At 43.3% G+C, this 13,842-nt stretch overlaps 2 protein-coding genes across 7 annotated transcripts in view; one reads left to right on the top strand and one right to left on the bottom strand.

Annotated features, from left to right (window-relative positions):
• The window catches only part of LOC137434339 (growth arrest-specific protein 7), a 517,476-nt gene extending 511,793 nt beyond the window's left edge, over nt 1-5,683 (top strand). For all 6 annotated transcript variants that reach the window (XM_078785450.1, XM_078785449.1, XM_068127242.2 and 3 more), the window contains 3 exons: nt 2,612-2,691; nt 3,991-4,089; nt 4,208-5,683. In XM_078785450.1, the coding sequence (XP_078641576.1) occupies nt 2,612-2,691; nt 3,991-4,089; nt 4,208-4,321 (293 nt within the window). In that variant the 3' untranslated portion in view covers nt 4,322-5,683. The remainder of the gene's footprint in view (nt 1-2,611; nt 2,692-3,990; nt 4,090-4,207) is intronic.
• A 5,214-nt stretch (nt 5,684-10,897) lies between these two features.
• LOC137434338 (uncharacterized) overlaps nt 10,898-13,842 on the bottom strand; it is a 123,834-nt gene continuing 120,889 nt past the window's right edge. Inside the window, exons 41-42 of the mRNA XM_078785175.1 lie at nt 11,344-11,544; nt 10,898-11,241 (exon numbers count right to left, since the gene is read on the bottom strand). Coding sequence (XP_078641301.1) covers nt 11,065-11,241; nt 11,344-11,544 — 378 coding nt within the window. The 3' untranslated portion in view covers nt 10,898-11,064. The remainder of the gene's footprint in view (nt 11,242-11,343; nt 11,545-13,842) is intronic.

Consider the following 13,842-nt stretch of genomic DNA (forward strand, 5'->3'; position numbering starts at 1 on the left):
CATCGACCATACCAGTGTGTCGGCACGCGCAGAGCTACCCCCACTCCCGCAAATCAAAGTATGCAGAAATACACGAAGAGAATCTGGTATCTTCACGTAATCTGAAGTGAGTTCTGCTGGCTGAGGCGGCCAACGTTCATTGTAATGAGCATCTTTGATCTGGTGTCGCAGTGAAGTAGCTGCACGCACAATGTTACTTTCACCGTCCGTTCGTTCAAATGCTTTCACTTCTGCTTTCAGGTTTACGCACTCTGCAGCAATCTCTCGCTTTGTCAGATTATCGGGCATCAAGTATACACGGTGTTTCACATTGAAGAAGATGAGCGATTCTCCAAACTCTCTTTGTAATGTGCGCTGCAGATTCTTCTTGATGGAGTCACGAACATCAACTGAAAATGTATCTGAAGACAGGATATCTGTTGCAACATCAACTATTGGAACAATCCTCGGGTTCAAGAACAAGTCAGTGCGAATGAAATTGAATATACATCGTATCATTTCTTTTTTCTCGATATTATCTTCAATGTCAGTTTCTACTTGAGGTTTTTGGGGCCTTGTGTAGTTTCTATAGCAGGAGAAGTGGTAGTGAGCCTCAGCTGCAACCATATCTCGTGTAGTCAATGCCAAAACTCTCTCATCATTGCGAGCTGTCGCAGCATCTCTTATTGTCTTATCTGCTCGAAGTTCAACAGCCAAGACAACTGTTTCACGGGTACGACTGCCTTTTATGAATTTTGAAGCACGCTGGCAAAAAATGCATTTATCATCGTAGACCGTTGAAGTTGATCCTGTCTCTTCCCGTGATGATCGCCGTCGCACCGCATCGCCAGTATCAACTGAAGAACTTCTAGCTGCATTGGTCAAAGTAGCTAGGTGGTTTTTGTGAGTGAAGTCTGATCTACAAGCCCTATGGTATAATATTGGAATATTAGGAAGTTCAACTGCGCCTTCTTGGACTAGCTTTAGAATTGGATAAAAGTTTCTAACTGCGGCTGCGTCACACAATGTCATCCAAGAACTGTTGCCCGCTGCCTTGCTTAGTTCAGAGAGTGGCGACTTCTTGCTGCACAGGATGCACGTTCCGGACTCAGGTTCAATCTTCGCCCGTTTCGCCTCGACACCGGCCATCTCAGCTGAAAGAACAAAAAGACTGACGTTAGATTACTCCGATATCCGAAAAGCTCGCCAGCTTACATAGACATACTCATCCAAGTCAGTGAACATGTTAGATGGCGCCACAATACAACTCTACAATAGAGTTGTATGTGGCACCATCTAACATGTTCACTTTTAGTTCTTAAGCCACCCACCCCCCCCCCCCCCCTCAGAAATTAATCAGGTCACCGCAACAAATCTCAGACTGAGATATAGAATATAGAATATAGATATAGAATAGACTGACGTCACTTTCGGCACTGGGTTCTGTGGGTTGATTATCGGCGGGAAATTCCAACTGACATAGTTTCGGTTTGTGGAAAGTGCATGCCTTTTCATATATTTTTTGTGTACACTCGTGGTGGATGATATGTTTTAGTTTTTGAGTTATTTTTATAGACAGATAAACGGTGTAGCACAATGCATAATTTGGAAAATCATACCAGTGTTGTTTCACTAAAAAAAGTACAAGTCTAATAATAAAATATTGAAAAATATATGATTTTTTTTCGATAATTGATTTTTATAATAATTAATCTAAAACAAAATGCTTCATATTATTTTTTATTTAGACGGTACACATCGGACGTATATTTAGTCGTCAACCGCACATCGATAGCTAGTATAGAAGTCCAGATACACGTGCAACAATGTACCCCACCAAATGGGCATTTTCGAGCTGGGTGGTTTCAAAGATGGCGTCCATCCGGGCACTAAGCTACCGTTCTCAGATGTCCATCACACCTTTTCTGACACTTGAGACATTGGTCTAATGGAAAATCATAATGAGAATTACTCCCCCCCCCCCCCCCCCCGGAGCATTCACTTCAAAAAATGGCCGGTTGGCTCAAGGACTATAGGTCTTGCCAATTTGCATCTGGTTTTGTGTTAATGTAACCAGGAGTCATAGGAAAAGTACATCCTAAGGGAACTTTCATCCATCATAGTTCTCTCTCGTGAGAATGACAGCAATATCTTGGGTAAATGATGACAGAATGGTGCTTCTTTGAGTAGAGGAAGTTTGTATGATGTAACACAATTTGTCCACATAATATAAGCTGAACAACCTGAGAATTCGCATAAATGTACCCGAGATACCTTCACCTCATATCTTTGGCTTTCTTTTTATGAAAAGGTTTCTGTGTTTCATCAAATAAATGCCAAGGATGCAATAAACTAGAACGGCATGCAGTCGAGCGCATACCTGTGCCAGGCTGAACAGTTTACAATTTGTATCCCACTGATAGGCCGGATCTGAATCCGGATCTTTACCAAGTTTCGTGCGAATCTGTCCATAACATTTTGCGATAACATGCTCACAGACATACTAACATAATCTTCATCCACCTTCGGTCCTACAGTATATATTGATGTTTTATGGTTTTCCAAGGAGAGTCGTGTTGCGACGTGTGCTCGTCCACCATAACCAAGCACAGTTCTGTTTTTTGCTTCGCAGGGGATGACCTGATGAAGTGCATGGATTTATATAACCAAGCACAGTTCCGTTGGTTTGAAGAGATGGTGACATCCTCACTAGTAAGTATGGTCATGGAAAGGTCATACTCGGCATTTAATGAAATGGGCAGGGATCCTTGCATTTGACCTTTTGGCTCATAAAAGCTGTTCATGTGATAGATAGGAAGTCCTATTACCCCTTAGATATTATTCATAAAAAAGTGAGTTTGGGCACCATCTTTACCCTTGACCAGATGATTGAATTACATATTAGGGAATTTCCTCAAGTATTCTAGGCATCATGCTCTGAAATGCTATAAGAGCATCCTTCATCTAGCGTTGTTTGGTAATTCTTTCACTTGAATTGTCTTCACCCCAAAGTCATTAGCTATACACTACCTGATGAAATATTGAACATTTTGTGTCCAATTCAAAGATGCTGATGTTATCAAAGATCTGCAACCAATCCACAACTCTAATCAAGAATGTGGCATCTTATCTTCTTCACGCTTTAGTTTAGCATCTCCTGATGTTGTTTGGGAATTTGATGTAGAGTTATAACTAAGGCCTGTTGTGGATTCTCAAACTTGCGATGGTGATGGGTGATGGGTGATCAGTGATGCTCCGGAAACCTATTGAAAAGGGTTAACTTTTTTAATTCCCACTCTTATTTCGTTCATCTATCTATAATTCCAGTAATCTCTGTCTGTCTGTACGTTTGTTTGTCTGTGACCGCTGTTTCTCGACAACCACGGGTCCGATATACTTTTAACTTGCCAGGTATATTGCTGGGGACCCGAGGATGTGCCTTTTCAAGGTTTCATATTAATCGGACAATTACTTACCGAGCTATGTCCAAAAAACGATTCAACCAATCAGAGAGCAGCGAACGATCGCGTGTGCCGAACGTGGCGGGCACACTCTGCCTCGGATGGCACATTTGAGAGCGTATTCATTTATTTCACGTTTGCAAACTATGTTGGCGTTAAACTATGTTTTACAACTAATAAAAACGAATTTGCGATTCATTCGCTTTCCTGCGCGTTTGTGCACGCGATGGCGATTTCTTTACCAAACTCCGGAAGCCGTTCGCTTTGGACCAAACCATTTCATGTAAATAGAGGGGGGGGATTGTCACCGTACTCGCAAGCCGTTCGCTTTGGACCAAACCATTTCATGTAAATAGAGGGGGGGGGATTGTCACCACTCGCAAGCCGTTCGCTTTGGACCAAACCATTTCATGTAAATAGAGGGGGGGGGGATATAATTTTAGATATAGATATAGTACGGGCAATGCCCTAGTGTAAAGAATGGGGCGAGTTGACACAGCAGGACATGGGGTAGGATCTGAGGCTCATAGTGAAACTCTGATGTTTGTAGGAGCTGGAACGTCTCGAAGCAGATAGAGTGGAGAAAGTGAAGGAGCAAATGTTCTGCTACGCACAGCTTCGCCGTGAGACTGACATGTTCAATCAGAGTGTAAGTTCCACACGTTATGACTGACTACACACCAGAATTGCTGTTAATTTATCAGTTGTGTGATATCTACAAAACCACGATCGGTGAACAATTCTGTTGTACTCTTTACCCTCAACAGACGTTGGAGCCGATCGATCAGGCCTTGCAGAAGGTTGAACCAGGACGAGACCGAGAGCTATGGGTGCGTGAGAGCAAGACCGGTCACCTGCGTCCTGTTGATATGGACTTGTGAACGCACGGTGCGCATCATAAGAGGCAAGGTCTTTCTCTGACAGAAAGGACATGATCTTGTAAAACATCATCTTGAGTTCCTGAGGAATGCTCCACAGGTCATAATCCTGCTCTAAAATTATCCATTCCAGCCTCACTTCCTCGGATTTGGATTGTAGGGTCTCGGCTTTGGAATCTGTCGTCAAGGTAACACCAAATGTATGATGACGTTATTTACTCCCTATCCTTTTATCTTCTCTTGTGATTACGGACAAGGGTTTCGTCCATTCGATGTTTACATGACATGCCAGGTCCGGGATGGCGCATGGCCAGTTGCTTATGTCCAATGCCTGCTGCTCTGCATCACCATTGTGCCGGCACGTACCCCTGCGTGGAATGCCCCGTGTTCTGCTGACTTCCCTAACATTCCAAAAGGATGATGATTTGAAGTTTAATATGCAGTTTTTTACACTCCAGTGCTTTTATGTACATTGAATGTCACCACGCTGTTCTTGCCACGTTGCAGTAAACACTTTATAACTGTAAAGTTTGTTATTTTTGCTAAGAAAGGAATTGCTGTAAGGTCACCAAAAGTGACATTCCTGTATAAATGATGAGTCCAGCTTGAACCCGTGATTTTATTGTCGGTGTATATCGGTCAATCAACACGTTGCCATTTATACATCCCTTCATTTAAAAAAAAATTCTACTATTGAAGGGAAAAGCTCGGGTAGGAAAGCGTTAAATAAAGAATGTTCAGAGCCAATTAACCCCTCCCTATCTAAGACAGAAATATTTTAAATGCTTTCATGTTTGTACGAGTATTTTTCAAATGTCTATGCCGTGAGAATCCAGCACATCTCTATATTGATCTTGGCAATTGTGCATCATGCATGATTGTGCTGCAAGATTATTACACAGGATTGATGGCAAAGTCTGGCTGTGTTTGTTTTGATGGCTGGGAATGTTTGTAAAGCGGGAGGAGGGGGATGAGGGGGGGCAATGGGTACATTTCCTCCATGGTCTTTTATTGTGATAACTTTCATTCCACTGGTTGTGCTTACCACACAACCACACATTACTCATTACATGCAGAAAGACAAAAGGAAGGACAGAATGCAAAACAAGCGTTTCAGGCATTTTCACTTCCTCATTTATTTTTTGGGGGAGAGGGTGAGGGATGGGGTTCCTTCCTTTCTGTACTTTATGCTTACTGTTCATTTTTGGTTAGCTGTGATTGGGGCTGGGTTTTGCACTCTCGAAAATAGTACAGGAAATCAAAACCACAGCCTTCAAACTGAGCTGTTCAATTTGGCAAGACTTGCAACATGCTTAACTTGCTGGTGGAAAAAATGAGACAAAATAAACTGATAAAACAAATGAATTATACGTGGAGTATTCGTACTCCCTCCTTTCTGGGATGGCCACAAACTGCTTACATGGAACGTGTGTGTGAAATACAGTATGTTTGAGTGTTTCTTCTCAATTGGTCAGTTCAATGTAAACTTGCGCAGTGTAAAGGTAATCCACGTACATTAGTGTCAGAGAAAGTTCCAGGAAATTCCTCCTTGGGAAACGCCCCGCCGTGTGTGGTGAGAAAGGCGACACCATTGTTGTGACATCTCTGATTCACTGAGTACGCCGGGAAGTGATGACACATCCCTCAAGCTCAGTGGCTGTTTGTCTCATCTCACAGTCCTGAGTTGTGTTTCCTGCATTCGTCTGTATGCAGTGGTGGCAATAGGGCAACAAAGGCCCTCGCATGACCAATCGTGGTACACAATCTTTTGATTGTGAGGATGGTGGTGATGATAGGGGTGGTTGGGGCCTCACTTTGCTGACAAAACACATCAAATTGTGAGTGGTGTTCAAACACAGTACAAAAGGAACACTCCAACTCGGACAAAAAAATGTCGCGTGATGTATCAGGGGGGTGTGGGGGTGGGGGGGAAGCTTCCCTTGTTTAGCTAGACAAGACTATTGCAAAATTAGGGGGTGAGATTTTTAGAGAAAGCACGATAAGTAGATTAATAACTACCTTTAATCTATCTATAATTCCAGTAATCTCTGTCTGTACGTTTGTACGTCTGTACGTCTGTTTGTCTGTGACCGCTGTTTCTCGACAACCACGGGTCCGATATACTTTTAACTTGCCAGGTATATTGCTGGGGACCCGAGGATGTGCCTTTTCAAGGTTTCATATTAATCGGACAATTACTTACCGAGCTATGTCCAAAAAACGATTCAACCAATCAGAGAGCAGCGAACGATCGCGTGTGCCGAACGTGGAGGACACACTCTGCCTCGGATGGCACATTTGAGAGCGTATTCATTTATTTCACGTTTGCAAACTATGTTGGCGTTAAACTATGTTTTAAAACTAATAAAACCGAATTTGCGATTCATTCGCTTTCCTGCGCGTTTGTGCACGCGATGGCGATTTCTTTACCAAACTCCGGAAGCCGTTCGCTTTGGACCAAACCATTGCATGTAAATAGAGGGGGGGGATTGTCACCGTACTCGCAAGCCGTTCGCTTTGGACCAAACCATTTCATGTAAATAGAGGGGGGGGATATAATTTTAGATATAGATATAGTACGGGCAATGCCCTAGTGTATACAAATGCAACAATAATTAAATTAAATGTGGTAAGCACCTACTATCAATACAAATCGATATTGTTGAGCAAATGCACACTACGATTCATTGTATGATAAACAAAACAGCCCCTCATTGGGAAATGGACTAACCCACAAATGCCACAGCAGAACGTTCTAGTCTGTCGTCAGTCAGTCAGTCCGTCAGAACACACAGGGAATTACCAATGAACTGGTACTCAATTAGCCGACCTCGGAAGGATGACAGGCTGAGTCAACCCCCTGGCGTTAATTCAGCGATCGAACCCAGGATCCCAAGCAGGCACCCTAACAGCTAAGCCAACACCAGGCTAGAGAGACAGAGAGACTAAACACCAACAGTAGAGTAGAAGGCCATAGGGAGATAGAGAGCGACTTGGACAAACAAAGGGTGTGGGGAGGAATGTGGACAGGAGAGGATGCATGGGATGGACAAGATGGATACAGGAGGTAATTCCAAGAAGGGAAAACTGGAAAATTGGATGGAGGGATTGGAGGGTAGGGTGGGGTGGGGTTAACCAGGGTAGAAACAATCATGGTTTTGGATTGGGGACGATCTGTGATGGTGGTGAACAGCTGTCTTGAAGACCTGTAGGGAAGTATGAGATTGAAAAGGATGTGGAAGCTGGTTCCACAGGCAGAATAACGGGGAACAAATGAGAGGAGGTGAGCAGTGATCCTGGATTTAGGTAGTTTCACCAGCAGGTGGTTGATGGTAGACCATGTGAGCCATACAGACCTTGGGAGGGGGAGGTAGAGGTCGGTGTCGGCCATAGACTCGGCTTCATCATGGGATTTTCCAATATCTTGAAGGCCTTGGTTTCCAGTGTCAAGCCGAGCAAGATGTGAGGCAGGGGAGCCAGCCCATTGGGGAGAGCAGTGATCCATCAAGCTGCGAATTGATGCCTTGTAGGTGGATATGAGAGTTCAGGTGTGCCAAGGAAGGACTTTGTACAATGGAGGATGTCCACAATGTTTTCAAATATTTATGTTGAATGTAGAACATGAGGTATGAATCATTCTCAATAAAATGGGCCATCACATGATATTTTGGTGAGAAATTAAAAGGGTCTTCGATATAAAACCTCAGGTTCAGGTTTTATATGATCTTCAATTTAAAATATTAACTGAGGAAGAACTAGACATCATTTGTCGTCGTAAAGTCGACCAATATGCCTCCACTCACATATCAAGTCTTTGCTTACTCTAACTTTGAATTAAAACCTCAAGACCATTTGACCTCAATATCTAATCTGTACATACATATCATGGTAGATGTACAAGGTTTAGTTCAAATCCCTTCCTCAATAATATTTTTTACCTGACATGACCTTTGACTTCTTGAACCCACAATTTAACAAGTTCATCTTTACATCATTATACATACCTGTACCATGTTTGATTTACGTTTTTCGCGATAACATGAGAACAGCTAAAGGGAACTATCACAGACGGACGGACAACCCATAAACATAATTCTCCTGGTGAATTTGGCAGCAGAGGCATAAAAAAAACTACTTACATAATAGGTGCTCCGACATTGCAGTGCTTTGTGTAGATTACCCTAGGGCTGATTGTATTGAAAGTTTGGCAACGTGAAGTACATACAGTGAGTGCTTGGTGCAATCACCTGCCAGTGAACCCGAATCTGGCACTGGACTGTGTTTGTGATGCCAGTTTTCTCCACGTCCAACAGCTTTTGATTGAGTTCGTTTTCGATGGACAACACAAATACGTTTTTGCGGAAATTGTGCGGTGGTCGAACAATAGCACCCGAATCGTAGTGAATACAGTTTGTACCATCACAGACTACCAGGCATGGCACCGCACAATATGCTGGTGCAAAAGTCCTCAATCCATCTGTGTAAACACTGAACCAGCCTATTTCAGTTCATTGCATGACTAAGGCCTCTCTCAACTCGTACCTGCCATGCTTACTGAGTGCAGCTTGTTGATAGTGAGTAGCTATGGCAACACCAGTCAGAGGAGAAAGAAACAAGCACTCGATCAAACAGCTAGACGAGCCATCTTTATGGTGGATATTCTAGGCAAGCAACAAACAGCACGATTGGACAAGGTAAAATATTAATGTATCAACTTGCGAGACAACTACAGTCACGTGAAAAAGTAAGTACACCCCATGTAAAGTTTTGACTTTTTCAACATATTTCAACATACAGCTATTTGATCTTCATTTCAACGATATTGACAGATAAAGGTGATATAATATAACAAATATCATGAAACATTTACATTTTGTAGTCCATTGTATAATTTAAATAAACAAATGCAAATTTGGCATGCGGAAAAAGTAAGTACACCCCCACATTTATCACTACTTCAAATACCTAAAATTAGAATCAGGTGCACCAGCTCAGGTGCAAATGATTAGAACATCGTCAGAGAGGATCTTGGAGGAACCTGTCTTATTTAAACCGTAGACATTTCGTTTAGTTTGCTCTTTGTTGTTTAAGTGTGCGGTGTCACCATGCCCAGATCAAAAGAGCTCTCTGAGGCCTTCAGAAAGAAGGTTATGGATGCCTACGAGTCTGGGAAGGGATTTAAAAAGATCTCCAAACAATTTGAAATCAATAATTCGACTGTCCGGAAGATCATCTACAAGTGAAGAAGATTCCAAACAACTGCCAACTTGTTCAGGCCAGGCCGCCCCCGCAAGTTCAGCCCGAGAGCAGACCGCAAGATGCTGAAAGAAGTCTCTAAGAACCCCAGAATGTCATAACGGGACCTACAGGTAGCTCTTGCCACTGTTGATGTCAAAGTGCACGTGTCTACCATTAGTAAGAGGCTGCACAAATTTGATCTACATGGGAGGTGTGCCAGGAGGAAACCTTTCCTGTCCAGAAAGAACATCAGGGCAAGACTAAAGTTTGCCAATGAACACCTCGGCAAAGACCAGCACTTCTGGAATAATGTGCTCTGGACAGATGAGTCAAAGGTAGAGCTATTTGGCCACAGTACCAGAAGACATGTTTGGCGAAAACCAAAGACAGCATTTGACCACAAGAACCTGATACCAACTGTAAAGCTTGGTGGTGGAAATATTATGGTTTGGGGCATCTTTGCTGCATCAGGGCCTGGGCAGCTCACCATCATAGAATCCACTATGAATTCTTCATTGCACCAGAGGGTGCTTGAGGATAATGTGAGGCCATCTGTCGGAAAGTTGAAGCTCAACCGAAGGTGGACCTTGCAACATGACAATGACCCTAAACATACCAGTAAATCCACCAAGGAATGGCTGAAAAGAAAGAAATGGAGTATTCTGGAATGGCCAAGTCAAAGCCCGGATCTAAATCCCATCGAGATGTTGTGGGGGGATTTGAAACGAGCTGTGCATGCAAGAAACCCCTCAAACATCGCACAGCTGAAAGAATTCTGCATGGAGGAGTGGGCAAAAATTTCTCCCAGTCGATGTCAGAGACTGGTAGACAGTTATAAGAAACGCCTACTTGAGGTTGTTTCTGCCAAAGGGGGCAATACCACCTATTAGAGCCAAGGGTGTACTTACTTTTTCACATGCGAAATTTGCATTTATGTTTATTTAAATTATACAATGGACTACAAAGTGTAAATGTTTCATGATATTTGTTATATTATATCACCTTTATCTATCAATATTGTTGAAATGAAGATCAAATAGCTGTATGTTGAAATATGTTGAAAAAGTCAAAACTTTACATGGGGTGTACTTACTTTTTCACGTGACTGTATAAACATTTTGCACAACTTTTAATTCAGCCAACTCGTACGAAAGCCAATCCTAAGGCACCTCTGGTAGGTTTTAGAGATTATGAGATTGCTATTCTATTTAAAGCTGATAAAATGTTTGTTGGATAAGATTGGCAAATGTAAAACGCCAAGGCTCCCTCGCCACTTGTTATATATAAAATAACTTTGGAGAGGCAACCATTACTCTGGGCACACAAAGAACACAAGTGAGCAAAGTATAGAGAACTTTTTATTGCATTTTCTAAAGACAATGAAAACCACTTGATGTTTTAGTTACACAAAAGTACCATTCATGGAAACAATGTATATTAAGCAAATCTTCAAAGATGGATTGCGGTCACAAACCCATGTGGACTACAAAAAGATTTAGAGGGAGGCACTAATCCTCTGGGCCTCCACCATTGTCTAGCGAGGAGAAGGCACGGAGTGCTGTTCCACGATGACGAGTGCGGAACTTGATGAGAGTAGACTCTGCCACTCCGGCACGCTCTTCGGCATCGTCGAGCTCGTGGATGGTTTTGCGGTATTTTACCATGTTCCCATTGGCTTCCTCCTCCTGGATAATACACATGGTGAAAAAGAAAAAAGAAAAAAAGCCAAATGGGTATGACAAGTACGACTGCACGGAAATACAGTATTTGACCGGATTCACACATACCACCATCTCGAGTTGTCTTTTGTACGATTTCAGCTTTCCCTGGAGCTTGTCGACAAGTTCCTGCAGTCGTTGCTGTGTCTTCTGATCCTCTTCACTTTGGAAAATGAGTTCCTTCATGCGTCTTTCCTGCTTTCTTGTGTTCTTCACAGTCTCGGCATGTCGCTTCTGTTCTGCATCCAGCTCAAACTCCACTTCTCGGACCTACGACACCCCCGTCAATCCACGAGCAATCACTAGTTAAAGAAAAAAACTTAAAACTTCCTCTAGAATTGTTTTAAATTAGGAGTTATATATTTAATAAATCTACAAAAAACATTTTATTTTGACCTCAAGCCCTCTTGATGTATGTTCTGCACCGACCCCTTTGTTTCCCTCCCATATGCCATGGAGGCTCATTTTATTTACCTTTACTTCCCACTTCCAACCCCATTTCCTATACACCACAACTTTCACTTAAAAAAAATAGTCGCCTCTTCACTTCCTCTTTTAAATTCAATTTCTCAATAATAATCACCCTTTTCTTGTCCTCTACAACAACACAAACAACATGCATTTTAAAGGCCATTTACCCTGCTAGAGCGGGGGTTAGCCTTGCGGTCCCCATGACAATCTTCTCCATTTTGCCCTATTTTCTGCATCTCTCCTTGTTAACCCCCTTGCCCGCATTTCTTCTTCCACCATCTTTAGCCAAGTCTTTCTCGGTCTTCCCCGTCTTCTACTTCCTTCTACATTCATTTCCATCACTCTTCTCAACCAGTCACTTTCATCCTTCCTCAACACATGACCAAACCATCTCAACCTGTTCCTCTTCACAGCATCAATCACAGGCTCTATTCCCATCATCTTTCGCAATTCATCATTTGTCTTCCTCTCTCTCAACGATACTCCGCACATCCGTCGAACCATTCGCATTTCCACCCTTTCCAACCTTCGTTGCTGCTCTACGTTCATTACCCATGTCTCGCTCCCATAAATCATAACACTTCTCACACATGCAGCATACACCTTTCCCTTCAGCTTCAACGACACTCCCCTCATCATCAGCACGCCACTCAATTCCCGAAACTTCTTCCATGCACATCTCACTCGAGCAACCGTTGCCGAGTCTGATCCACCTTCTCCATTCAGCATGTCTCCGAGGTAGCAATATGTTTTCACACCTTCCAGCTTCATGCCATCTCCAAGATCCAACGCAACATTTCCTCCATCTGCAGCTCCCTCTGTGCACACCTTACATTTGAATGTAGCTGCCACACTGGTTAATGACCCTCTCAGACCACTACATTTTTGATGAACCCACTCAGCGCACATTGTACACTGAATGGAGTTCACTCCGCCACCCTTCCTACACACAGCACAGGGCCACTTCCCAGTTCTTTCCACCTCACCACATGCTTTACCACTTGCCATCACCTTCGTCTTTCCGATATTCACCTTCAGACCTTTTGTCTCCATACATTCCTTCCACGTGTTCATCTTTTCCTTCAGTCCATCCATACTTTCCGCAATCAACACCAGATCATCTGCATACAACAACTCCCACGGTAAACCCTCCTTTACGCTCTGAGCCAGCACCTCCATCACAGCTACAAATAGTAGTGGACTTAGTACCGACCCCTGATGCACTCCCACCTTCACCTCAAACTCACCACTGTTCCCGTCCTTCGTCCTTACAGCTGTGCGCGCTCTTTTATACATTGCCATCACTACTCTGATCAACCATTCCTCCACTCCTAACTTCCTCAATGCCCATGTCAATACTTTGCATGGAACCCGATCGAATGCTTTCTCCAGATCAACAAACCCAAGAAACAACTTCTTCCTCTTCTCCATGTACTTCTCCTGCAACTGTCTCACAATGAAAAGCGCGTCTGTCGTTCCTCTTCCTGGCATGAATCCAAACTGCATTTCGTCGATCTTCACTTTCTTCCTTATCCTCCTCTCCAACACCCTTTCCAATACCTTCTTCCATGCTCCAATAACTTTATCGCTCGGTACGAGCCACACTCTAGAGGGTCACCTTTCCCCTTGTATAGAGGGACGAGGGTACTCAGTTCCCAAACCACTGGAATGCGGCCTTGTTTCACCACCAGATTACAGATCTCTGTCATTCTCTTCACACCCCAACTTCCTGCTGCCTTCAACATATCTCCCACAACTCCCGTCGGCCCTCCCGCTTTTCTACCCTTCATTGCTTTTATCGCTTCCTCAACTTCCTTCTCAGTTATCTTCTCTGCCGGTCCTAAAACTGGGTTACTCTCTATGTTGCCATCCCATTCATTCTCTGTAATCAACAGCATTTCCATATATCTTTTCCATCTTCCTTTAATTCCATCTGGGTCGACAACGATTTGTCCCGCTTCATCCTTCAAGCAACTCACCCCCATCACATCACACCTCTCTTTCGCTATCTGCTTTGCAATCCTGAATACTGCTTTCTGACCCTCTTCTGAATCCAAGCGTTCTCCGAACATTTTCCTACATGCCTTCTGCGCCTTT

Source organism: Myxine glutinosa, chromosome 10 (assembly GCF_964187855.1).
Source record: "Myxine glutinosa chromosome 10, kmMyxGlut1.1, whole genome shotgun sequence".
NCBI lineage: Eukaryota > Metazoa > Chordata > Myxini > Myxiniformes > Myxinidae > Myxine > Myxine glutinosa.